General features: G+C 39.9%; 2 protein-coding genes across 2 annotated transcripts in view; one reads left to right on the forward strand and one right to left on the reverse strand.

Moving 5' to 3' along the window:
- TIMP4 (TIMP metallopeptidase inhibitor 4) overlaps positions 1-26,504 on the forward strand; it is a 37,563-nt gene extending 11,059 nt beyond the window's left edge. The window contains exon 4 of the mRNA XM_025449598.3: positions 22,965-26,504. Within this exon, the coding sequence (XP_025305383.1) occupies positions 22,965-22,984 (20 nt within the window). The 3' untranslated portion in view covers positions 22,985-26,504. The remainder of the gene's footprint in view (positions 1-22,964) is intronic.
- Positions 1-26,909, reverse strand: part of SYN2 (synapsin II) — a 200,635-nt gene that overhangs the window by 41,799 nt on the left and 131,927 nt on the right. Inside the window, exons 2-4 of the mRNA XM_025449577.3 lie at positions 5,292-5,349; positions 3,944-4,035; positions 1,675-1,831 (exon numbers count right to left, since the gene is read on the reverse strand). Of these exons, the coding sequence (XP_025305362.1) occupies positions 1,675-1,831; positions 3,944-4,035; positions 5,292-5,349 (307 nt within the window). The remainder of the gene's footprint in view (positions 1-1,674; positions 1,832-3,943; positions 4,036-5,291; positions 5,350-26,909) is intronic.

The raw sequence follows: 26,909 nt of genomic DNA on the forward strand, positions 1-26,909 counted from the left end.
AAATTTGCAGCCATATGGGATGGTGGCATTCTTGCTTTCTCTGGAATGCTACCTTCATTGATTGGGCTATTTCTGCTTCCAAAATTCCAGGGCATAGCCTACCCTGACCAATTTATAACAGTAGATGTGCTCAGAGACACAATGATGCAAGGCAGAGCCTTGACAACCCAACTGAGGCCTCCTCTCACACCAAAAACAGCCACAATAAAGAAATAAAGAAAATATGGTCAAAAGTCATCCTCTCAGAGGGACCCTCCTTTTATAGTCACCAAATTTGTTCACTCCCATTAACAAACAGAGAACAATATATAAAATGCCATTAATGGGGCAGCTGCTTAATGAAAATGAAGGGAAAACTTGGTGTCTGGCCAGGGAGCCTTGCTGTTCTCATGTGATGCCAAAGGCAATGTGCTGCGATTGTGAATGGGTGAGAATGTGAACCCTCACCAGATCCCAGATCCCAGGAGGGACAAAGCCTTAGGCATAGGCTCTCTAATCCTCCCACCTTGGCCTCTGGCATAGTTTTGGAACATAAAGCAGGGGACTATTTTCTTTAAGAGATCCTAAATACTAGGAGAATATAACAACCAGACTGTCAAACTGGTGACAGATACTACTATTATTCCTAGTTTACAGACAAAGAAATCAGGCACAGAGAGGATTACTTAACAAGAAAAGAACTAGCAATAGCAGAATCAGCTCCTTTGGCTATGAGGGAGCCAAATTCTAGCAGGTATTGAAAGGGTGGGGAAGGAAAGGACTAGGGCTTATTATGTGCAGTAGGGAAGGTTATATGACTAGGGAGAAAAGGGAGATCCCTAGAAAACAAACTTGATAAAAGCCTCAAATATGCTCTTCCATGATTAGTAACACATTCAAATCATACAACACTTTTAGCCTGTTTCTGCAAAACTCTAGGATTCTTAGATGCCTCAGGCCACAGAGAAAGGCTGAATAAGTGGTGATCAGGAACCCAACCCTCCTTCCTCAACCATAGCAGCTCCCACTGACTCCTCATTCTTTGGTCTTTGTCTTACACTGTCAGGTCTCCCTGGCTTCTAAGGGAACAGTGAGTTCAAGTGTGAGGAAGCCATCAAGAGCAGAGGTAATGGGTCCGTCTAATTAAAAAAAAAAAAAACAAAAAAAAACACCCCCTCCAATTCCCTGGGTGATGGAGAGGTTTGGGGTCTGAGCACTTTACAGTGACCCTTGGCAAGCCAGTGTGATAGCTGAAGTGATTTTTGAAAAACAAGAGGAAGAGGATGTGATTAGGAGCAGGTGTTTCCTTCTAAGAGGGCAGCCTGGAGCCGCAGTTGTAGGAGCTGGATCCCCACTGGCCTCAGGCCTTTCTAATAGACCATTCAGAGGCAAGAAACGGTATTTTTATTCTTGCATCTTATGACTGAGGGCATCACTTGCAGACCTATAAGGACTTCTTTACAGAATCTTTGCGTGACTTTGTTGTGAGGCCAAAGGTCCACTCTGCAGCAAAGATACCTCAGCCCATGATAATGTTTTAGCACCCACCCTACCCCATGTCCCATCTGAAGCTCCTCTTACATCCTCTCAGCTGTGCCGAGTGTATCTTGATTACCAGCGGTGCCTCCTGGGGGACTGGGAGATACAGGACCTGGATCCAACCCTTTAACCTGGGGGGAAGGGGACCTCACTCACCACCCATGGCTTGTCACAGAAGTTGTAAATTGATTCCAGTGAGTTGATGCTGGGGAGGCCTGCATACTGCATACCAATGATAAGGTGGCGGAAGTCCTCATTCTCTGCCATGCCAAATGCATGCTGCCGGATAAGCACAAAGTCTGGCCGGAAGGACCTGGTAAAAATGTAGAGGCAAGTTTCCCATCAACCAGCACCTCAGGTCATATGCCAACTTACCTCCTATTTCCAAAGCCCTAGACAGTTAGGTATTATGGCACTTCTTAAAGAAGATTCAAGGAATAGATATCTGAAGCTCTCATTCCTCTGGATTAAGCATTGTCTTTTTCTAAGGTACAAATTCCCTCAGGAGGGAAGAAACATTTTCAGACCCTCACACCTTAAGTGAACAAGAATTTATGTGGTCCCTATGGGGCAATAAAAGAGCAGAAGTTTCTTGTGGCTTCAGAGTTCATGTTCCAAGAGGGTCCCAGTAGACTTTGAAGACATATTGCCTGACTTCACCACCCTGCTATGGAGATTCCTGATCTCAGTGTCCTATTCTGACTCTTTAAAGCTGCTCCTTAAAATAGGCAATGCCCTCATCAGGTCCCCACGAGAGCAAGGGTCCAGGCTGGCTGAGAACAGATGCCAAACTTTCCAATGTTATTCTTCCAAAGTGTACGCTAGGGAGGGGTGCAAATATTTTTCGAAGAACTGAGGTTGAGCAATGGCTACAGGAAGCACTGGGAGTACAGAATGTTCCCATGCATGGGAAGGCTCCCTGCATTTCCCCTCTAGCCAGCAAAACTCCTCAGCCGCTCCTTGCTCATGCCCTTACTCCAGGGGAACGCCACCTTCCCAGAGAGTCCATTCTGTGGCAGCATTCTCCCTCAAGGCTCTGGAGCTTGCCAGCTTCACACAATATGCAAATACCTACCTGGTTCTTTGCCCAGGCACCCATCCATCCCCCCACGTACAGCTGCAGTACCACCTGGGCTCAGAGATTGGTCTTTTAAAGTGGGGGTGGAAGAAGCTCTCCTTAAACTTCATGCCCATGCCCTCTTCAAGGAACTTAGCATCAAGTCAGGATGGTATATACTGGAGCTGTTCTGATTTCCTTGTGCACCAGTTCTGGGAAACTAGCCAAAGTCAAATCTTACATGGCAGTTTTAGGTACTGAGCCCTAGATTTCCTACACTGGCCAGGTCTTAAGTTCCTATACTTATAACTGGAAGGGCCTGTCTTATTTTTGCCAGATCCCTCCTGGAACCCTGCTATGGAACTTTCTGTCACCACCTGCTTGTATGCATATATCCCTATGACTCATTCTACCTACAGTTGTAGGGGCCCATCATTCTCTCTTGAGCTAACTCCCCACCTGGATGGACATTTCTTTTTCTGTCCTCATCTCTAGGATGGATGAGTTTACATTTCCTGTTGCTAGGTTCCAGACACCTGAACTTTGCCTTCCCTGTCACTGAGCCAGTCCCTATTGGACATCGGAGACCTCAGTGTCAGGATGCTGCAGACTGAGGTAGGGAAGAGGATGAAGTAAAGATTCTTCCTGGAGCAAGATTCTGAAATCTGAAAACCTGATACCATGCTGAGCCCCTGGGAAAAATGACACTGTGGAAACCATTTTTTCCCATCTGGAATTCTCATGATCTCCCTCACAAAATTGTTGTATTAAACTTGGTCACATCTATAAGTTACCCAGCATACCACCCGGCATGTAAGTGCCTGTAACTACAAATTTTTCTTCCATATACAATGTCCTTTCCAACTTAGACTTTCCTATCAGAATTCCCAGGACTGAAGAATATAGAAAGAATACAGGGCTGGGAGTTAAGGGAATTCACATAGAAACACAAGGCTCTTCTACTGACTCACTGAGTAAATCTAAGCAAATCAAAGTAAAATAGGTTGAACTAGAATTTTCAAACCTTTTTTTAAAGCAATGGAATCCTATTTTCCAGGGTAAATATACACAGAGATAAAAGCACAAAAACCACACTGGTGGAAGTGGCGCTGGAATCCTAGAACCCTCTGATAGGAATCTGATTACCTCTGAATGAGTCCTGAGTTCTTTCTCTACCATTGGATTAAGAGCTCTCTGAGAGCAGTAGCTAGTTTTCTCTGCCTTCCTCTACCACTTCTACATAGCATACATCATTAACTTCTGTACAATATATCCCATCCCGCTCCAACACTTGACTTTGAAACCACCTTTGCAAACCAGAGACAATAACTCTGAAGGCCAGGACACTGAGGACAGAAGGAACCTTACCGGACAACCTTTGTGCCGTTCCGGAGTACCTGCATATCCACAGCATAGGTCCCATCTGCATGGGCCACCAGGTTGAGCTCTGAAAATTCTGCCTGGAAAATAACAGTAGGGGATAAAAGGGTAGATTTCATGTTATATATACATTTTTTTACTACAATTAAAATTGTAAAAATAAATAAATAAAAATAGTAGGGAACTAAGGCCATAGTCTTGGCTTTACCAAGTTCTCCACAGAACAACAGCAGCCCTCCCACCAAACATTTACTCAGTTTTCAAAGCATTTTCACAAACTGATTTCATCTCACTCTCATAGCAAGTCTTTGAGGCAAGGAGGACAAAGATAATTCTCCCCATTTATAAAGAAGCAGTTAAATGACTTTCTGGACAAACAAAACTTATTGTTGGTAGAGATAGGAACAAAGCTCAGGTCTTCTGACTCCTCTGTGCTGCCTTTCTACAAAGTAGGAGTGCAAACTGGGGCAACATGTCCTCTGTCAGTTTCAACATAAAAACACCAGATTTTAGTATGGCAACTGGGTTTTACTTCTGCTCTGCCCCCAGTTAGCAACATGGACTTTAGGCAAGTCACTTGTCCTCCTGCAAGGGTGGGAGGGGACACCATTGTTTCATCTATAAAGTGGGAATAATTTTTAATCAATCCTGACTATCTAACAAGTTGTTTTAAGAGCTAAATGCAATAATGGGTGGGAAAGTACTCTGTAAATTATAGCACACTGTGTAAGGAATGATGAATAACTTCTATTATTACATAGAAAATACATGCATTGTTGAAACTGGACATCCCCTTCTCCACCCAAATGGACTTCTCTATTTATCATGAAGCAAAGGGTAGAGGAAGATTTAAAAAAAGGGGGCGGGGGGCTTTCAGGGCTTTACTACATTAAATGAAGAAGGTGTTTTTAAAAAATTCTCTCTGAAGTGTAGCTTCATGACAAGTAGGCACTACTGCAGGTGCATAACTGAATGACAGTTATATACCAACCCAAGAATATTATGTCACCAACAATATGGAGATGTGGCCAAGTGTCCCAGGAAGACATTCTCCTAAGGTCTTCCTTAGCCTGAGAATCCTGCACTACAAGAGGCCCTAAGAACCACATTCCTTGCTTTTCTACAGACAACAGGACCATGAAAAGAAATCAGGGAAGTTGAAAGGCAGCCTTCATGGCCATATCTCATAGAGAGAAAAGCCCCAGGGAAAGGGGTGGGGGAAAGGAGATGGAGAGCCTGGAATCCAGTGACGACTCTGAAGAACTAGATGGTTCACTCTGAGATGTTGAGAGAACAATGATGACGCAGATGTAACACTGGGCCTCAGGGTAATTACCTGTTCCACTTTGATGTCATAATCTCCAAGGACTTTTTTACCCCGGAAGCACTTGGCCCTGAAAAAGAAAACAACCCACACAAGTTAGTTTTGTACAAGTATTTGAGATCATAAATTTACTATCATAAAGAAAAGGATCACAGCAGACAGAACCCCAGAATGAGAGTCAAGAGACCTGGGATAGGGTTGGACCGTAACTCAACTACTAGAGCATGATGAGACAGCCTCAAGCAAAGCACTTCTTTACGCTCAGTTTACCCATCCATAAAATAATCCAATGCACTATTTCACTCCCAGCTTTTGGGATTTTATGATAATACCCTTTATCTTTGGGCTACAAAAGAAGTCTAGAGAGCAGCCTGGGTGGCTCAGTGGTTTAAGTGCCCAGGGCGTGATCCTGGAGTCCCAAGTCGGGCTCCCTGCATGGAGCCTGCTTCTCCCCTGCCTGTGTCTCTGCCTCCCTCCCTCTCTCTCTGTGTGCCATCATGAACAAATAAATAAAATCTTAAAAAAAAAAAAAAAGGAAGTCTAGAAATAGGAGTTTCCCTAATATGATTCCTGGTAAAGATCAGGTCAGTCTCACACATCTCTATACTTTTCTTATCTTCCCCCATCCTACAACTCACTCTGATTTTTTAGTTGGGATCCACCCTTGGAATTTTAGTGTTTTTTTTTTTTAAAGATTTTTATTTATTTATTTATTTATTTATTTATTTATTTATTTATTCATTCATTCATTCATTCATTCATTCATTCATGAGACACACACACACAAAGGCAGAGACATCGGCAGAGGGAGAAGCAGGCTCCCTGCAGGAGCCTGATGCGGGACTCAATCCCAGGACCCCAGGATCACGACCTGAGCCAAAGGCAGATGCTCAACCACCAAGCTACCCAGGCATCCTGGAATTTTAGTTTTTAAAGAAACTGTTAACATTTTACTGCTTCATATGTATACTTTCAAAAAGGATTTGAGGCAATTAATAATTTAAGAGGCAAATATAACCAACAAAGTAAGGATTAAAGGACAATGAATGACAAAGTGTTAATTATACCGGAAAAGAAATTTTAAAAATTAGGAGGCTGAGGAAAGTTACTATAATTGAACAGAAAACCTATACTGTATTTCTGAATTTCAGTTAAGAAAACTACTCAGTCTGAGTTATACAGTACTTATTATTTTCCTATATTGTCACAGATCTAAAGGAACCTCACATTAATGCCTCAGGAGCTTCAGAGCCCCTTGTCAGTGGACCATGTTTATGTTTATATTGATACCCATTCCTACTTTACCTTTAATCTCCCCATTTCCCACAAGATTTTTCTTATCTATCCACTTACACTAGTTTTCCATGTGTAAAAGGGCCTTTCCACACTATACCTGCTAGTGAGGTTGGTCTTTCCCAGTGCCTTGAAATTTCAAATTAGTTATGTTTCACTGGAGGTTTCTAAAAGCCTCTCTCCAAAATAAAGGGATAAACATTTATTGGGCATCATGTTCTAGGAATTGTGTGAAAATTGCTTTCAAGAACATCTCATTTAATCCTCATAACAACTTACTATATAGGGATAAAGGTCTTCATTTCTGAGATGAGGAAACCAAGACTCGGGAAAAAATAGCCTATCTAAGGTCACATGGCAAGTTAGTGACAGAGCCAATATTCACAACCAAGTTTGAGTCCTGTGTTCCTGGGACTATATAGTACTGTCTCCCTCTGCTGATTCATTCTCTCCATCTTCACTCCCACCCTTACAAAAACTGATTTGTGTGTTGCACTGCATGTTTTTTTCTCCATTTTCCTTCTTCCGCTCAAAGGGACTTAATGTTGCGAGCACTAGTTCCACTACAAATACTTCCCACCCTGGTTCCTGTGAACTACCCAGGATGAGGCCAGGCTATTTCCTTTCCTCTCTGGGTTCTGGAACAGTCCGTTCTAGGAAGTTGTCATTTGTCCTATTCAAGTCCCTGGCCATCCTCAAATTGTTCCTCAGAGGCACTCAGCCATCATCACTGAAGACTATCCCTCAACCTTTGCCCCAATACTTCACTAAGCTTCATCAGCTTGCTTCCAGAACCCTGTTCAACATTTATAGCTCAGCAATCCCCTCCAGCAAGGGGCCTGTACCCCATCCTGTCCCTTTGGCTACTGTTCTTATTTCTTTATTTATGGATTTACATGATAGTCTATACATGGCACTATCACTCCTCTATAGATCTTGGGCTCTGTATGCTTTTATCCAGGACTTTAAAAAGGAGAAATGGAGTAAATGACCCTGGAGTATCACTCCTCTATAGATCTTGGACTCTGTATGCTTTTATCCAGGACTTTAAAAAGGAGAAATGGAGTAAATGACCCTGGAGGTTCCTTTCTTGTATTGATGAGATATGTCTACCTTTTTACCAGCAATGCTTTCTGATGCTTCCTGTCTCAAAATAGCTCTTGTTCCGTGAGGTTAGTCTCAGAGACATTAACAACAACCTCTCATTCTGTATGAAACCTTGCACTTTCAAAGCACATTCCTTGCCTTATTTGTTCCTCACAACTTAGTGAAACAGCCGGGGCAGATAGTACTCTCTGTTTGACCGATGGGGAAATTAAAACCCGAAGAAGTAAAATAATATGGCCAAACCACAGAAAAGTTCATAGGAGCTAAGTTTACAACTAAGAGTTTATATCTATCTTGGCTTACATGTTGCCAAGTATTTTAATTTGCTAACTTACTTTGTGAGTTTAAAACACTGATGTTGAAGTATATTTATAGATTCTGGCTTGGTTTATCTGCCACTTCCTGCATCTGCCCATTGACCAAGTTGGCTAACGATACTGTTTTCATGCCTTTTCCCCGCCCCCACCTCTCCAATGATCTTAATGCCTTTTCCTTAAGGTAATCTGTCCTGTTGAAAATTTTAGTCTGTGTTTCCTGACTACAGGTCACTGACCTCTGTTGGCTGAGCACAATCTTATGGAAAAGGAGTCAAAGATGGCAGGCAAATACGGCACATTCTCCTAGCTGTAGTGTTTGGAAATTTAGGTTCCAGGTTTTTTCATGAAAAATCCTGATACTAAGAGAGCACTGTTAGGATATAGTGTGTTAGAATCCAGGGGAATTGTGAATCACAGGGCTCTGAAATCACAGTCTAGGTGGGAATCCTAGCTGTACCCTTTCCTGGCTCTATGACCTTAGGCAGTGGCTTAAATTAAAACAAACAACAACAAAAACACAAAGGTCATATGGTGAAATTAATCAATATACCTTTAAAAGTACATAAAAGAATACGATAAAAAATAAGTATCTCAATTCCCATTTCTTTTTCATCACACATAATCCCAATTATCAGTTGCAAGCATATCCTTCCAGTGTGGGGAAAATGTCTGCACCTATATCCTTCTAACATACATATAGCGTCATGCTACATAAACTCTTCCTTTTTGAACCTTGATTTTTATTGCACTCAGAAATACATCTTAGTGAAATGCTTTCAGCACATACTGATGGATTTCTTTCTTTTTAATAATTGCATGAAATTCCATTAGAGGGTCATACAGTAATTTCAGCAATATATATTGGTGAGTGTTTAGATTTTCAGTTTTTGTGTTGTTTTTACCATTATAAATGATGCTATAATGGATAACATTTAAGAATATATCCATAGGAGTGTCTCCTGGGCAGCACAATCAGTTAAGCCTCTGACTCTTGGTTTCAGCACGGGTCATAATCTTAGGGTCCTAAGATCAAGCCGTGCATTGGGCTTCATGCTGATGGAGTGTGCTTTCTCTCTCCCTCTCTCTCTGCCCCTCCCCCTCTTCTTTAAAACAAATAAATAAATCTTAAAAATATATGTATCCAGGGGCGCTGGGTGGCTCAATCAGTTAAGTATCTGCCTAAGCATCTGCCTTCGGTTCAGGTTGAAGATGTGAGATGTGAGAGATGTGAGAGATGATGTGAGAGATCCCCAGGACTCTGGGATTGAGACCCACATCAGGCTTCCTGCTCAGCGAGAAGTCTGCTTCTCCCTTTCCCTCTGCTGCTCCCACTGCTTGTGCACTCTGTCTCAAATAAATAAATAAAATCTTAAAATATATATATTTTTTTTGGGGGGGAGGGGGGACGCCTGGGTGGCTCAGGGTTTAGGCATCTGTCTTTGGCTCAGGGCATGATCCTGGAATGCCTGGATCCCGGAATGTCACATCGGGCTCCCTGCATGGAGGCTGCTTCTCCCTCTGCCTATGTCTCTGCCTCTCTCTCTCTCTCTCTGTCTCTCATGAAAAAGAAATAAAATCTTTATATATATATATCCCTAGAAAAAAAAGAATGTGTTCACAGGATAAATATTTTTTCCAGCTGTACTGAGATATAATTGAAAAAATTGTTTGTATTTAAAGTGTACATTGTGGGGATCCCTGGGTGGCTCAGCGGTGTAGTGCCTGCCTTTGGCCTGGGGCATGATCCTGGATTCCCAGGATCGAATCCCACATGGAGCTCCCTGCATGGAGCCTGCTTCTCCCTCTGCCTGTGTCTCTGCCTCTCTCTCTCTCTCTCTGTGTCTCTCATGAATAAATAAATAAATAAAATCTTTAAAAAAAATAAAGTGTACATTATGATGACTTAATTTACCTATACTTTGTGAAATGGGATTACCACACTCAGGTTAATTAGCACATCTGTCACCTCACATAGTTACCATTTGTGTGTGTGTGGTGAGAATGCTTAAGATCTACTCTCTTAGAGAATTTCAAGTATACAATACAGTGTTATTAACTATAGTTACCATATTGTACATTAGAAGGATAAACAATTTATTGCAGAATTGTTGGTGCAAGGAACACAGTTACAGCTTTTATTGACATTGCAACACTGCCCCCTACCCCATGCCACCCCCAAGAAAAATATACCATTCTTCTCAGTATTTGAAAGTTTGGGAAAGTTACTTCACCTCCTTTAGTTCCCTTCTCCTTCTCCCAACCCCCACAGTTCCTTACATAAACTGGGCTCAGAGTAGGACTTTCTGACTGGCAGTGTTGTAAAATCAGCCTAAATTCACCTTCTTTGCTCCATCTTAAAAAGAACCTTAGATGTACATCCTTGAAGCACAGACTAAAAATATCTATGGTGCCTGTGTTGTCAATTTCCCTCTATTGTAACATTTTCTTAACAAGCCTAGCAGCTGAGGATCTATGTGGGTTTAATGGCTTGCAGCTTCCTTGATGGGCCAGTCAAGGAACCATATCACCTTACTGCTAAAATGAGTAGAGGCTTCTAGATTTAACTCTTCTTATTCAAGGCAATGAATATGCTCACCAATTCCTATCCAACTAGGGCTTGTGAGGCTAAGGATTTCAGGCACTTCTCTGCTAAGGCTCCCTCAAAACTTGGCCCAACTTAGGCAAGCTTAACTTAAATTTTCCCTGTTTTATGCATAGGATAATGGAGAAAGGTCTAGAAATAGGAGCTAGTGGGGTTGGGTTCAGGCATAGTTCTACCACTTTTCAGCTGTGTGACTTTGGGCAAGTATTGCCTCTCTGAGCCTCAGTTTCTTCATGTATAAAATAGGGTTAATAATAATTGTAATACTGAAGCAAACATTCACTATGCACTAGCCAATATTCCAAGTATTTTATGTATTTTACCTCATTTATTAATACCATACTCACATGTTGTTGTGAAGACTTAATAAAGTCACATGAGAATAACTGACATGAAATTGTTTTGGAAACTCTGAAATGCTATGCAAATATGAAGTACTATTAGCAAAATGCAACAAACATTTATGTACCAGGTATTATTATTGTTTTACTATTACTACAGCCAACACGGCCTCTTCCTCTTCTGAACTTTCATCCCATTTATTGTCTGCTCACGATATTTGGCTCATAGTATTATCATCTGATACCAACTTTCAAACTCAGTTGTCCAATAACCTGGGACATCCCTCTCCCACTCTCAGCTCAGACAACTGGATTATGTAATAATGCTCAGAGTAAGGACCATCCATCCATATGTGAGCCCTGGATTTTCCAGAACATTTATGATTTTTTTTTTTTTTCATTTATGATTTTAAATAATGATTATGTCCTATTGACAGCTTATATGATTTGAGCTAAGACCTATACAAACATAATGATCATATCTATAAATTTCCAACTCCTTCACTGAGCTATGTACTTACCTAGATCACAATCAAGGCTTGCTTATTGACTCGAGATGTTAGGAGTGATTTTTTTTTTATTGGAGTTCAATTTGCCAACATATAGCATACCCAGTGCTCATCCCGCCAAGTGCCCCCCTCAGTGCCCATCAGCCAGTCACCCCAACCCCCCGCCCACCTCCCTTTCCACTACCCCTTGTTCGTTTCCCAGAGTTAGGTGTCTCTCATGTTTTGTCACCCTCATTGATATTTTCACTCATTTTTCTCTCCTTTCTCCTTTATTCCCTTTCACTAATTTTTATATTCCCCAAATGAATGAGACCATATGTTTGTCTTTTCTGATTGACTTATTTCGCTCACCATAATACCCTCCAGTTTCATCCACGTCAAAGCAAATGGTGGGTATTTGTCATTTCTAATGGCTGAGTAATATTCCATTGTATACATATACCACATCTTCTTTATCCATTCATCTTTTGATGGACACCAAGGCAGGAGTGATAGTTTTGGCTGGACAAATGTAGAAAACCAGAAGGGGCCACCTTCAGGACTCAGTGAATTGAGCCTGTCTCTAAAGGCCCAGCCTCTTCCTCTCTTCTCATATGTGAACACCTGAGGGTGTCATGTTCTTTCTTCCCTGTCCTTCCCTACACAAAAATCTTTTCTTAATCTCCATCCACACTGGAACTAAAGGGCCTAAAAACAGTCTATAGTGTAAATCCTCCCTAGGTGCCTGAGGTTTGTATAAGGATCAAAAACCTCAAGCTAGAATATGAAAGCACTAACAAGCATTCTTAGAGCTCTGGCACTAGTCTAGCACCTAGGAAATGCCTGGCACTGGTCTGGATACTTATCTTTAATACAGTGCTTAGCTTCTGGCACTCACCGTCTAACTGGCTTGTTCTTCCAGTCAAGCATCTCTAGGCATCAAGAAGTTAGAAAGCACACTAGAAATACTAGAGGATTCCTATTTCCCACCCTATGGTAAAATTGGGCCGGCTGGTCTTGAAGTTTGTGAGGTCCTGTCGCCACCCACTGGCAAGATGTGTACTGCAGACATGCTGTGGTCCCAGCTCACGCACTCACTTAGCTTGCTGAATAGCCACCAATCCCACTGACCCAGGTGCTTATTTGCCACTTTGACTAACTATGCGTGAAAATTCACTGTTTCTTTTAGAAAGTCTGTGTCCCTCAAGCTAGATATTTAGCTTTTTGCAATCTTTAGAAAGAAAGGCTGTGATTTGTCAGTAAGTTCAGCAACAATTTACTGAGTATCCAGTGGGAGGTGCTGCAACTGTAATAAATGCATTAGCAGTTCCCAAGTAGTGAAAGCACCATCTAGAACAGGAGAATGATATCCATTACCAAAATGGGTCATTGCTAAGGTCCCTTTCAACTCTTAAGCTTTATAACTAGTATTCACATGCCCAACTTTCAATCTTTCTTTAAAAATTATTTAAAGCACACAACTAAAACAACAGAAGTTTCATTCAGCACAGAAACATGTACGATGAAAAATAAGTTCCCTCTACTTTCAAGAAGCTCACAGGTTTGTGGAGAACAGAAATATAGACAGGAAGTATATACGTAAATACAGGGTATAAGCTGTAACAGGAGTACCAACAAGGCACTTTTGGAACTCAAAGGAGTTTTCTTTGCCTGCAGAAGTCTGGGAAGGCTCCAGAGAGGGAGCTAAGTCTTAAAGAGTTGAGTAGGAATTTGCCACATGAGAAGGAGGAACAGACTTGAATTGAATGGCTGAGTGTAAAGGCAGAGGGGCTACTTGAACACAGAGCACAGCAGCAGACCTCCTGACTTCAGGGAAGGACACTGTTGGCAGAGCAGTGGGAGCTGCAGGTCCCAAGAAATGGAACCATTGAACTGGCAAAGGGTTCAGATGTCAGGCTGAATAGTTAGGACTTAATGGCTAGCTTCCAAAATTTTTTTTAAATGTTTTTATTATGAAAAAACTACCCTCAATAGTTATCAACATTTTGCCAATCTTTTCCATCTATCGCCGTCACTGTTGTTGAGACTATTGTCTGAGCATTTTATTTTTATTTTTTAAATATATTTTTTATTTTTAAGATTTTATTTATTTGAGAGAGAGAGAGAGAGAGAGAGGCAGAGACACAGGCAAAGGGAGAAGCAGGCTCCATGCAGGGAGTGTGACGTGGGACTTGAGCCCAGGTCTCCAGGATCATGCCCTGGGCTGAAGGCGGCGCTAAACCTCTGAGCCACCCAGGCTGCCCCAAGTGTCTGAGCATTTTAAAACAAATCCCAAATATCATGTCATTCCTTCTATAAAATTTTAAGTACTACCTCTAACTGGGTGGTGATTTGTTTTTTTAACGTAACAAAATATATAGAAAATTTGCCACTTTAACCATTTTTAAGTCTAAAATTCAGTGCCAGGGGATCCCTGGGTGGCGCAGCGGTTTGGCGCCTACCTTTGGCCCAGGGCGCGATCCTGGAGACCTGGGATCAAATCCCACATCGGGCTCCTGGTGCATGGAGCCTGCTTCTCCCTCTGCCTATGTCTCTGCCTCTCTCTCTCTCTCTCTCTCTGTGACTATCATAAATAAATAAAAATTTTTTAAAATTTAAAAAAAAAATAAAATAAAATTCAGTGCCATTAAATACATTCACAGTGCTGTGCAATCATCATCACTATTTCCAAAATTTTTTCATCCTCCCAAATAGAAACTCTGTAGCCATTATGCAAGAACTGCCCATACCTACCTACCCCTGCCCCCAGTCCGTGGTAACTTCTAATCTACTTTCATCTACAAATTGGCCTATCTTAGGGTAATGACTTTTTAATAGTTAATTTGTTATTTAATAATTGGCAAATACTTTTAACAACTTTACTGAGTCTATATTCAAATTTTCTCAATTGTCTCCAAAAATGCTGTCAAAAATATTAAGCCAGGAGGTGACTTAATCAGTTGTGTCTAAAATCTGAGAGACTACCTTATCTGGAATGTGGGAAAGACTGGAGGGACCACACCAGGCCTTGGGATCATTTGGGAAGCTGATGCAGTAACTAGATATCAGAACGTGGTTTTACCAGTACAGAACAAACTGCGTAACACTCATCTGGCAACTCAATCATTTGATTGATTAGGCCTAGGAACTTTGAAGCTGGCTGGAAAATGACAGTTATTTAAAAAGATGTTTAAAAAAATATTAACTAAGAGGATATAATGAAGTCATAGAAAGTGGTATAGGGCTCCTACTAAAGATGTTCTGGAGATATAAATGAGACCTAAGATAGTCAGGTAGGGCCTTAACATTGGTAAAGGAATTCTTCACTCAAATTCGGACTTGTTTTCTAATTCACGAACCATATAACTTTCTTTCCATATGTGGAGAGATATGTCTGTTATGGATAATTGGTTTAGGAATAAGAAGCAAACAACAGGAATAAGTGAACACTTTTCTGGATAAAAAGTTATGTGGCTACTCCTTGATATGAATTCAGTGATTTTTTTTAAAAGATTTTATTTATTTATTCACAAGAGACACAGAGAAAGAGGCAGAAACATAGGCAGAGGGAGAAGCAGGCTCCTTGCAGGGAGCCTGATGCAGGACTCCATCCCAGGACCCCAGGATCATGCCTTGAGCCAAAGGCAGATGTTCAACCACTGAGCCACCCAGGTGCCCTGAATTCAGTGATTAAGCTGTTCAATCAAATGCTCTGCAACTAAGGTCCTTCTTAGATAGAAAGCAAGCTGCATGGTGTCTTAGTTAACATTCATATAAATGATCTGGAAGGGAGTACAAGGGGAAACTGCCAAGTATGCAGATGGCATTGAGCTCTTCCAGGGATTAAAATGCCAAGCTGATTAGGGATAAACTGAAAGAAGATGTGGACGTGGGCAGAAAAGTGGCAGAGGAGTTTTAATGTGACTAAGTGTAAGAAAACACATTCGGGGAAAATGATTTTATCACAGGATCATGAGTGTTCGACTACAATCCGGTGAAGGAAACCGAAATGACAGGGGAAAAAAAAGACATCGGTTCTGTACGATGTCGCAGGCAAACCACTGAAAGAGCGAGAGTGAAAGGTTAAAAGATGTTGGGTATCATCAGAAAGTTTACTGGAGGGACACCTGGGTGGCTCAGTGGTTGAGTGTCTGCCTTTGGCTCAGGGTGTGATCTTGGGGTCCTGGGATGGAGTCCTGCATCAGGCTCCCCGCTGCAGGAACCCTGCTTATCACTCTGCCTATGTCTCCACCTCTCTGTGTCTCTCATGAATAAATAAATAAATGATCTGAAAAAAGAGAGAAAGAAAGAAAGTTTACTGGAAACCCAACAGTAAGGCTTTCTTACACTCTGACCTCATCTTTTTGTTTGTTTGTTTGTTTTTTGTTTTTTTAAGATTTTTTTTTAATTTATTTATTCACGAGAGACACAGAGAGAGTGAGGTAGAGACACAGACAGAGGAAGAAGCAGGCTCCATGCAGGGAGCTCGCCCAATATGGGACTCGATCCCGGGACTCCAAGATCATGCCCTGGGCCAAAGGGAGGTGTTCACCCACTGAGCCACCCAGGCGTCCCCACTCTGACCTCATCTTGTACAAGTCATAGTACTTTCATATTTCTGACCCAGTATATTAGGTCCACTTATCTAAAAACAAATGACATAATGAAAGCAAAAATGGCCTAGGGAAAAATGAAACAAAATGTAAAGGCCCTGATTTTAGGAAAGACTGAAATAATTTCTTTGGTCTGTAAAGGTAAGGATCTAAAGGGGACAGATGGTTATGAGGGAGGGAAAGACAACACTGAATGACTTCACTGTCGTTCATCCCAGATAATCTATTTATTTCATGTTATTTCATGCCTTATAGGGAAGCTGTCTCAATGTTATTGGCTTTATAGGAAAATGAGGCTCAGAAACTAAGTGACTTGATTAAAGGTAGCAGGGCTAGTAAAATTAAATTTCAGTCCTTCTGATGATCAGATTTAGAAATTATTTACTTCCTCAGGTGGGGACTGTGCTCTATTCCTTTTTGCATTTGCAATACTGTCCTAGTATTTGACACATACTGGATGCTCAGGAAGTGTTTATGGAGTTATTAAATTGAATATAGCTAGACATTTGGAGGTTAATATCAGAGAGTTTAGCAATGCTCGTTGTGAAAGAATCCTGGGCTTGTAGGTCTCTGAGGATACCTACATAGTGAATTTCTCTGGAGTTACATATGTAAGTTCCTCAAGTTATCTGTGGGAAGACTGCAGCAGCCTTAGGTGGTGGATGAGACCCCTTAAGGAAAACAGCAATCTCAAAGCTCTGAAAACGACTAATTTCTGTGTAAGCACCCTGGTTGTGACTTGATTTGGGAACACCAAATCACTTTTTCTGAGCAGATTTTCTGAAGATCTCTATTTTGGGGAATAATTAAATGATGCAGTATAACAAGATAACAACATTATCAAATGCAGAAGAAAAAAGAGAATCCTGTAACTCAGAACACATGATGGGAAGATTAGATGCATTTGTCTGTAATTATAGTGGAGCTACAGAACAGAATGCTTTAGAGTCATGGGACAGATTCTCTTTCCATGACTGGCTTATAAAATTAAATCAGGCTGATTTGATTTTGGAGCAAAATGGGTCAGTATGAAGTTTACTTTAGATAAACATTAAGCAAATATAATTTTTTAAAAGATATTGATTTATTTCATGCTAGATGAACATGATTCCTAGCATTGACAAATCTCTAGGTTTAACTCCAGCATAGGGTCACAAATCATAATCACAATTACTACTACCATCAAAGCTGCATATTTCCATCCCTTTTTAGCAAACTGGATACAAAGGAATGTTCTCTATAATCTGGCCCCACCCTTCTATTTCAAATTCATCTATTTCCATCCTTCAAGACAGCTCCAGACTTTTTGCATGAATTATAAAAAGATACTCCTGGGCGGCCCGGTGGCTCAGCGGTTTAGCGCCGCCTTCAGCCCAGGGTGTGATCCTGGAGACCCTGGATCGAGTCCCATGTCGGGCTCCCTGCATGGAGCCTGCTTCTACCTCTGCCGGTGTCTCTGCCTCTCTCTGTGTCTCTCATGAATAAATAAATAAAATATTTTTTAAAAAAGATACTCCTTCTTCCAGGTGGATACACTCCTGTACTAGGGTACTTAACTTGACAAAAAGAAAGTGGAGCTGAGTTTCATCCCCCACTAGTTTCCTTATTCAAATACCCCTGTATAGTGAAAAACCTGCACAAGCATATGTAGGAGCCCTGTCCTACCACCATCCAAACACTGAATGGTACTATTACATCAATCTATCATTAAGACACTGTTTCTCAACTACCTCTCATCAAACTATTGCCTCTGTGCTTCGGTCCACTTAGAAATCACCTCTTTTGGGGCGCCTAGGTAGCTCAGTTGGCTGAGTGTCTGACTCTTGGTTTCCTGTTAGGTCATGGTCTCAGGGTCATAAGATTGAGCTGTGTTGGGCTCTGTACTCAGTGCAGAGTCTGCTTGGGATTCTCTCCCTCTCCCACTGTTCCTCCCCTCGCTTGCCACTCTGTCTCTCTCAGATATATTTATCTGAGAGATAAATAAGATTTTATTTATTATAAAATCTTTTTTTAAAAAAAAAAGGAAAAAAATTACCTCTTTCTTACAAGATCCATGATATGGAAACAACCTAAATGTCCACTGGTGGACAAATGGACAAAGGAAATGTGATGTATACATATAATGGAATATTATTCAGCCATTAAAAAGGTAATCCTACCATTTGCAACATGGATGAACCTGGAGGACATTATGCTGAGTAAAATAAGCCAGACACAGATAAATACTGCATGATCTCACTTACATGCATAATATAAAATAGTCAAACTCAGAAGCAGAGAGTAGAAGGGTGCTGCCAGGGGCTTAGGAGGGAGAAATGAGATGTTGGTTAAAGATTCCAAAGTTTCAGTTAGGCAAGATGAATGAGTTTTAGAGATATAATGTATATCATGTAACAATACTGTATTGTATACTTGAAATCTGCTAAGAGTTTTTTTTTTTTTTTTTTTTAAGATTTTATTTATCTGAGATCCCTGGGTGGCGCAATGGTTTGGCACCTGCCTTTGGCCCAGGGCGCGATCCTGGAGACCCAGGATCGAATCCCATGTCGGGCTCCCTGCATGGAGCCTGCTTCTCCCTCTGCCTGTGTCTCTGCCTCTCTCTCTCTCTCTGTGACTATCATTAAAAAAAAAAAAAAAAAAAAAAAAGGATTTTATTTATCTGAGGGGTGCCTGGGTGGCTCAGTTGGTTAAGCATTTGCCTTGGCTTGGGTCATGATCTCAGGGTCCTGGGATCGAAGCTCACATTGGGCTCCCTGCTCAGCAGGGAACCTACTTCTCTCTTTTCCTCTGCCTTCCACTCCCTCTGCTTGTGATCTCTCTTTCTCTCTCTGTCAAATAAATAAATAAATCTAAAAAAAAAAGATTTTATTTATTTGAGAGACAGAAAGTGAGAGAGCCAAAGGCAGATGTTCACAAGATGAGCACAAGCAGGGAGGAGGGGCAGAAGTAGATGGAGAAGCAGACTCCCCACTGAGCAGAGAGCCCCATGCAGGACTCAATCCCAGGATCCTGGAATCATGACCTGAGCAGAAGGCAGACACTTAGCGAACTGAGCCAACCAACCACCCTGAAATCTACTGAGAGTTCTTAACACACACACATACACACACACACACACACGGTAATCTCAAAGGATTTTTATGCATCTATTGAGATCATATTTTTTCTTATTACATTTGCTGCTGTGGTGAATTACATTGATAGATATTCAAATGTTATATGAACTTTGTGTTCCTCAGATGAACTCCATTGAGTTATCATACATGATCCTCTTTATATATTATGGAATCCAATTTGCTAAAATGCTATTAAGTATTGTTGCATCTATATTTACTGGGGACTTTTGTTTGTGGCTTTGGTTTGGTATCAAAGTAATAATGCTGGCTTCACAGAATTATTTGGGGAGAAAGAGTGTTTGTGGAACTTGTATTATTTCTTTTTTTTTCCCAACCTTTGGATCCGAGAAAGTAATTGTTTCTCAGCCTTTTGGCTAAGATCAAGTGGATCCAGAAGTAAGTCTTACTTTATTATATAATGTCTTTTTGATACCTAATTGATTCCATGAATCAATATGTTACAGAGAATAATTGCATCTAAATTTGTAAGTAAATTTAGTAAGTAAATCTAAATTTGTAAATTTTCCCTTTGCTCTTAGCCAAATTATTGCTAAAATTATTCTGGCCTCAATAAAATTGGATAGACAGTTTCCTATTTTCTTTTCTGGTATAAATATTATGAATTATCTTTGCATGTATCCTAAAACTTATTAAAGATCACTTGAAAATTATTGTTTAAAAAAAGAAATCACCTCTCCTCATTCTTCAAAGGTCAAAACAAGTTCTGCCTCCTTTATGAAATTTGTCTTCCTCTCCTACGGTAGTTTCTTTTTCCTCTGAAAGCTTAGTCTGAAACTTATTTACTTGTCACTTTAGAGAGACACAGCTTAGTATAATCCACTGATTTTTCATCTATGTATGCCTTTTCCTACTGTATCAAAGCCTTCTGAAGGTGCATAATATCTTATATTTCCTCCCTACTTCCCAACTACTCACTCTCACACACACCTCTGCCTTAACCAAAGCATACTTGGGATAGTTAATTTTATGTGTCAACTTGACAGGGCCACAGATGTCCAGATATTTGGCTAAACATTATTCTGGGTGTGTCTGTGAAGGCGTTTCTGGATGACATTAACATTTGAGTCAGAACTGAGTAAAGCAGATTGCCCTCCCCAGTGTAAGTGTACCTAATCTGATCCATTGAAGGCCTGAATAGGAAAAAAAGGATGGTGTAAGAAAGAATTCACTCTCTCCGCCTGTCTTTGACTAGGGCATCAGTCTTCTGCCTTTGGACTCAGATTGAGTCCATCAGCTAGCTTTACATCATCAGCGTTCTAGTGCTTAGGCCTTCAGACTGGGACTGAAATGATACCATCACCTCTCAAGGGTATCCAGTTTGCTGACAGATCTTGGGACTTCTCAGTCTCTATAACTATGTGAGTGAACTCTTTATAATAAATCTTTCTCTCTTTTTTTAAAAAGATTTATTTATTTATTCATGAGAGACACAGATTGAGAGAGAGAGGTAGAGATATAGGCAGAGAGAGAAGCAGGCTCCATGCAGGGAGCCCAATGCGGGACTGGATCCCGGATCCTGGGATCACGACCTGAGCTGAAAGCAGGTGCCCAACCGCTGAGCCACCCAGGCGTCCCAAATCTTTCTCTCTTTATCTACCTATTTACTTATCTCTTTCTATACTCTCTAACGATCTACAGATAGAAGTATAGATATAAGGCAGAAATATATATTACCTATTATCTATGCATTTATTACCTATTTATGTTATCTATATGTAGATATAGATATATAGATACAGATATCTATCTCCTCAGGCTGCTAAAGCAAAATTCCATAGACTAGGGGCTTAAACAATAGACATTTATTTCTCACTGTTCTAGAGGCTGGGAAGAGGTTCTTACTGAATAAGCTGCCACCTTGATCTAGACTTCAGATGGGCTGCATTTCAATGAGTTGCCCAATGGTAGGGCTCAGTGGAAAGAGCGTGGATTTTAAGAGCCAGATTAACCTGCGCTTAAGTCTCAGATCCTCAATTTACTACTTGAACTTGGGCTCTTTATTTCTCTGTAACTTTATCTATAGGATAAAGATAATATGCATTTCTAAAATTTGTTAGATTTAAACGACCCTGTCTTTAATGTATTCCTCAAACATGATAAATTTACCATCTCTTTTGGGCTTTTGTACTTGTTGCAGGGTATATCTTTCCTCTAGACATTTGCAAATTCTGCTGCATCTTACCATCTTATATGTCTTACACAGCTTATACATCACCTGTATTATGTTTTTCCAGACTACCTGAGCTCAGGTAGTCCTATCCCCTCCCAGTCATTCTTTCTATAATCTTCAAAGACATTATCTTTACTTAAAAATTTCCTTGAGGGGCACCTAGGTGGCTCAGTCAGTTGAGTGTCCAACATTTGGTTTTGGCTCAGGTCAAGATCTCATGGGTTGTGGGATCAAGCTCCGTGACTTGAGCTCTGCTCAGCGGAGAGCTTGCTTGAGGATTCTCTCCCTCTGCCCCTCCCCCTACTGTCTTTCTAATAAATGAATAAATATTTTTAAAAATTCCTTGACTGTTTGTTTATTATCCATCTCTCTGATCAAAATGTAAGTTATATGACAACAGTGACCTTGCTGTCATGGTAACTACTGTATCAATCCCACTCCCAGCTCTATTATAATACCTGGTGCATGTTATGTGCCAGATAATATTTGTTGAATGAATATAAATATGTAAAGTATCTAGCACAGCACGCATTCACACATTGTAAGTATTTTTCTTCCCCCTTTCTATGTAAAAATCATTGGGTTAAATAATGTGCTTGTGTGGGTCCTTTGAAATGGAGAGCATTTCAACAAAATGGATTCTTTATTTGAATGTTGATCAGGCATTTATAATTATAGACAGAAATATGGTCATTTACTCCATTTTTGATGAGACTATCCTCTGTCTTAATGATCTATTTTAGATACAAATCAACATACTAGCTATTAAAGTGTTTATATAACTTTACTCTTATATGAGACTTTAATGACATAATTCCTCAGCCTTCTGAGAGGGAAAATTTTGCTTAGAGGCCTTTTATTTACAAGGAAGCAGAGGCCCAGGGAGGGGAAATACTTTAACTCAAGGTCAAATACCTACTTAGAGGTAAAATTTGTTGCCTTTCCATTCCACCATGCTGCCCCTTTAGAGAAAGAAAGGCAACTCGCAAAATCAAGGAACATTGGAATTGAACAGAGATCCCTAAGTGACATTACAGGGTAGAAACTGAGGACTTGAAATCTATTCAGAGTGCTTTTGAAATCAAATATGATAAAGAATAAAAGCTATGCATTCAGAAGCATAAGTTTTATTTATTTTTAACACTTTACGGATACATTGATTCTGTTTGTGATACTGCATTACAGTTCATACAGCAAATTGCTGGAAGGCAGTTAGAAAAGAGCTCTCTTCATTCTGTTATTATTAGCACAGGAGATTTAACCTTCATTTCCTAGTCCAAGTGAAAACTGCCATGGCTAGTATTAGCAGCCTCCTCACCACCATGGCTCAGTAGAAACATCCTTATACCTTAAGGCAACAATACTTTGGATTTCCAAATCCAAACCCAGGTGGCACATTCCATTCTACAATTTTCCAACTGGCACAAATTCTGGAGGAGATATTACTCACCAGAATAGGTATTAACAATTGAATTTTGGCAGGATAGGAGAATAACTGGCACTGTCCTGGAAGAGATATGTCACATGTTCCCAGATGCACCCAAGTTTAGCAACATGGAACCATGCATATTCTGACTGAAGAAATGGATCTTAGATGGTATTCTCTCATTTTTATAGGCAAAGAAACTGAGGCTTAAAGAGGAAAAATGGCCCAAGGTCATGCGGTGAGAACCCCATGGAAGACAGCTATACTCACTACTGTATCACCAATGTACACAAGGACCTTATGGGAATGCTCATCTCTTCTTAATCCAGTGCTCCTCTTGTTACACCAAATTTTGTCCAGAAAGAAGCTCATGCCTTGGTATAAAAATGCAAAGATATATGGTGCTGTTCTGGCTCTCTTCTCCTCAATGAATTTGTCCATTCTTTCAGCCCCCTCTCATGATCCATTGAAATGCTCCTCACATTTAATAAGCTCAAAAGAGTAGTTTTAAAAATCAACCCAAACTGATTGAAAACTCAGTTCATTTTTACTTAGCATTGAATATATTTCTTTGAAAAGGAGTTTACTATGGAGTGCTATTATAATGAAATACGTTCTATAAACCTTTAAAAATATTATCAACAATTATCCAATAAAGATTTATTAGATTAAGTACCCACTATTTGTCCAACAACATGGAAAGCACTGGGTGGGGGTAGAGAAAGGAAAGACTATAGACCTCACCAAGCTCTGGCACAAAGAATAGAAATTACAGCAGTAGAGCAGATTATTTATTGCAGAGTCCAAGCACCAGAATTAAATTAACTACTGCAAAATTAATAATAGCTAATATGTATTAAGTACTTAGCACTAGTTACTATGCTGATTTTACACATCTTATTGAATCAATTCTCACATCAATCATATAAGGTAGATAATATTGTCTCCCAATCTAACAGATAACTAAGGCAAAGAAATAATGATTTGTTCCAGTCATACAACTGCTGAGTGGTAGATTCAGGGCTTATGACCATGATTCCAGAGCAGATCTTATTAATCACTCCACTTGACTTCTAAAATATGAAATTATCCAAAAAAATTTTTAAGAGTATTCACTTTTGAAAATCTAACAATTTACTAATAGTTTTCTAAGATACTCACTTTTTAAAAAACAGATTTTATTTATTTACGAGAGAGAGAGAAAGCATGAGCTGGGGAAAGGGGCAGAGGAAGAGGGAAAAACAGACTCCCCCATGAGCGGGAACTTGATGCAGAGCACAATATGAGGTTTAATTTGGGGCTCCATGTGGGGCTCAACCCCAGGACCCTGGGTTCATGACCTGAGCTGAAGATAGACACTTAACTGACTGAGCCACCCAGGTGCCCCTAAGATACTCACTTTTATGCATGCTTTTAAAACTTTTACTTTTGAATAAATACAATTTTGTAATAAAAACAACTGAGCATACAAATGTCTATTATTATTTTAAAATGGCTTCCTAGCAAGTATGACTTTTGTAATAAAAATATAGCTTTAAAAATAGATACTTATACAAAATAGTAAAGAGAGTATTGCCTAGGCGGCTCAGTCAGTTAAGTGTCTGTCTTGGGTTCAGTTCATGATCTCAGGGTCCTGGGATCAAGCCCTTTGTCGGGGAGCCTTTTGCTCAATGGGGAGTCTGCTTCTCCCTCTCCTCCCAGCTTATGGTCTCTCTCTCAAGTGAATAAATAAAATCTTAAAAACAACAACAACAAAATAAACCCCCCAAAATAGTAAAGACAACCAACACCTTTAGATACAATTTGGTAACTTTCTCACTAATAATCAACCATTATAAATATTAATTCTCTTCTTTTTTTCCATAGCAGATTTTAAGAAAAAAATATTTTCTTCATTAGGCTTCTACATAATTCTCCAATTCTTAAAATTAAAGTTTTCAGTTTCCTTTTAGTTATGACATATATACTTTATTTCTTTCATCACACCTTACAGGATAAAACATCAACTTAAAATTCCTTGTACAATAAAAAAATTAAAAAAAAAAAACAAAAAAAAAACAGGGATCCCTGGGTGGCGCAGCGGTTTAGCGCCTGCCTTTGGCCCAGGGCGCGATCCTGGAGACCCCGGATCGAATCCCACGTCGGGCTCCCGGTGCATGGAGCCTGCTTCTCCCTCTGCCTGTGTCTCTGCCTCTCTCTCTCTCTGTGACTATCATAAATAAATAAAAAATTAAAAAAAAATTCCTTGTACTTGGGGTGCCTGGGTGGCTCAGTCAGTTAAACATCTGCCTTCAGCTCAGGTCATGATCCCAGGGTCCTGAGATCGAGCTCCACATTAGGCTCCCTGCTCAGTGGGGCGTCTACTTCTCCCTCTTCATCTGCCTCTGCCCCAGCTTCTGCACTCATACACTCTCTCTCTTTCTCTCTCAAATAAGTAAGTATAAAATCTTTTTTAAAAATTCCTCGTGCTCATTGGGGATTTGTTGTTTGATGGATATAGATATTCAATTTTACAAGATAAGAGTTCTGGAGATTGGTTGATCAACAATGTGAATATATTTAACACTCCTGAACTATACACTTAAAAATGATTAAGATAGTAAATTTTATGTTATGTGTATTTTATAACAAAAAAATTCCTTGTGCTCTTTTAGAGTCAAGATACTTAACTTTCAAAGGTATTGATTTAGAACAAATAAAGTCCCAAACATTCAACATGATTTTCTTTTTGTGTTATAGTACAGAAAAGGGAGTGATAAATTCTGATTATAGTATGATGTGGGAGAAATTTCGTGTAGTTTAGAAATTTATATGAATTACATTTTCTTCTTATGTAAAATGTGGAAATTTAATAACATGGCTTCTAAAGGAATTTTCAGGTTCTAACAGCACAGGAGTTAAACAGTTAGTAGGATTTCAATGTGTGATGCAGAAAAGACATTTCAAGTAGAGAAACAGCTTAAAAGTATTACAGCATGAAAGTGTAATTCACAAAACCTGCTAAGTGATGGTTAGCAGGTTATGGTATAATACAGGATATGCATATGTCAGAGTAAAGGACCATTAGGATAGGCTTGAAAGGTAAAATGGAGCCAGTTCCTTGCTTCCTGGTTTGTCAGTGACCAGGGGAGAGGCCTCTAAAGACCTGTGAGTCCAATAATTTGGAATTTGGGGAATGATGAAACAGACACCTTAATAGTACTGCCTTGAAGGGAGATTTCTACTTGAATGTTGTTTATTTCCCAGATTCCAGATTCTGTACTTTGGAGACTTTCCTAAAATAAAGCTGACATCCTGAAGCCAAGAGTAGTTTTCCCCTTTGTGTCAACAATTCTGGTATGTGACTATGTTCACTTTAATGGCTTAAGACTTAATAGTCTGTCTATCATTCATGTGTAGGAAGCTTAAAACTAGGTCATCAAATCCCACTTCCCACATCAATGTACGAATCTACTCTACAATGTTCATAATAAGGGGTCCTGAGAAAAATTACTATTTTTCTGTTTTGTTGTTTTCATTTTCTGTCAGTTGATTTTTAAACTGAGCCATATCTTGGAGTTTGCTGTTTAGTTTTGGCTCTGCCCACATAAAACCAGTCTGTTCCTTTCTTGTAATGTCTGCCTCGTCGGGGACAGTGAACAGACCTCCTTGAGACTTCACCTCTCCAAGCTACATGGCCGCTATTCTCTCAAACAACCTCAACCTGAAGCCTCTTCTTTGAATATATTCCAGTTTATGTTATAAGGGCATAAGGGCATGATGACTAGAACATGATGAAATCTTCTGGATTGGTCAGATCAAACCTGAATTAAGCAGCAAATATTGGAAGTTGGACAAATCTGAGATCGTACATTCAACATTATTTTCTCTTGGCAAATTACCACTTGGAGAAAACATGATTTTGGAAAAATGCAAGTCTGTTTATTTCTTTAAAGTTATACATTTTAATCAGGTGCAGTGGTATCTGTCTAAATTTCTGCCATCACTTTATATCATGCCTTACTATGAAAAAATGAACTTAATTAATTAGAATTAGTTATACACATAACTATACACTTTTCTAAAAGCTATGCACATTTCTCCAAATTTAAGTAATCTGCTAAATGAAGAGTTCAAGCACACAAAAATATTTAAAG

The sequence above is a fragment of the Canis lupus genome, chromosome 20, assembly GCF_003254725.2.
Source record: "Canis lupus dingo isolate Sandy chromosome 20, ASM325472v2, whole genome shotgun sequence".
Taxonomy (NCBI): domain Eukaryota; kingdom Metazoa; phylum Chordata; class Mammalia; order Carnivora; family Canidae; genus Canis; species Canis lupus.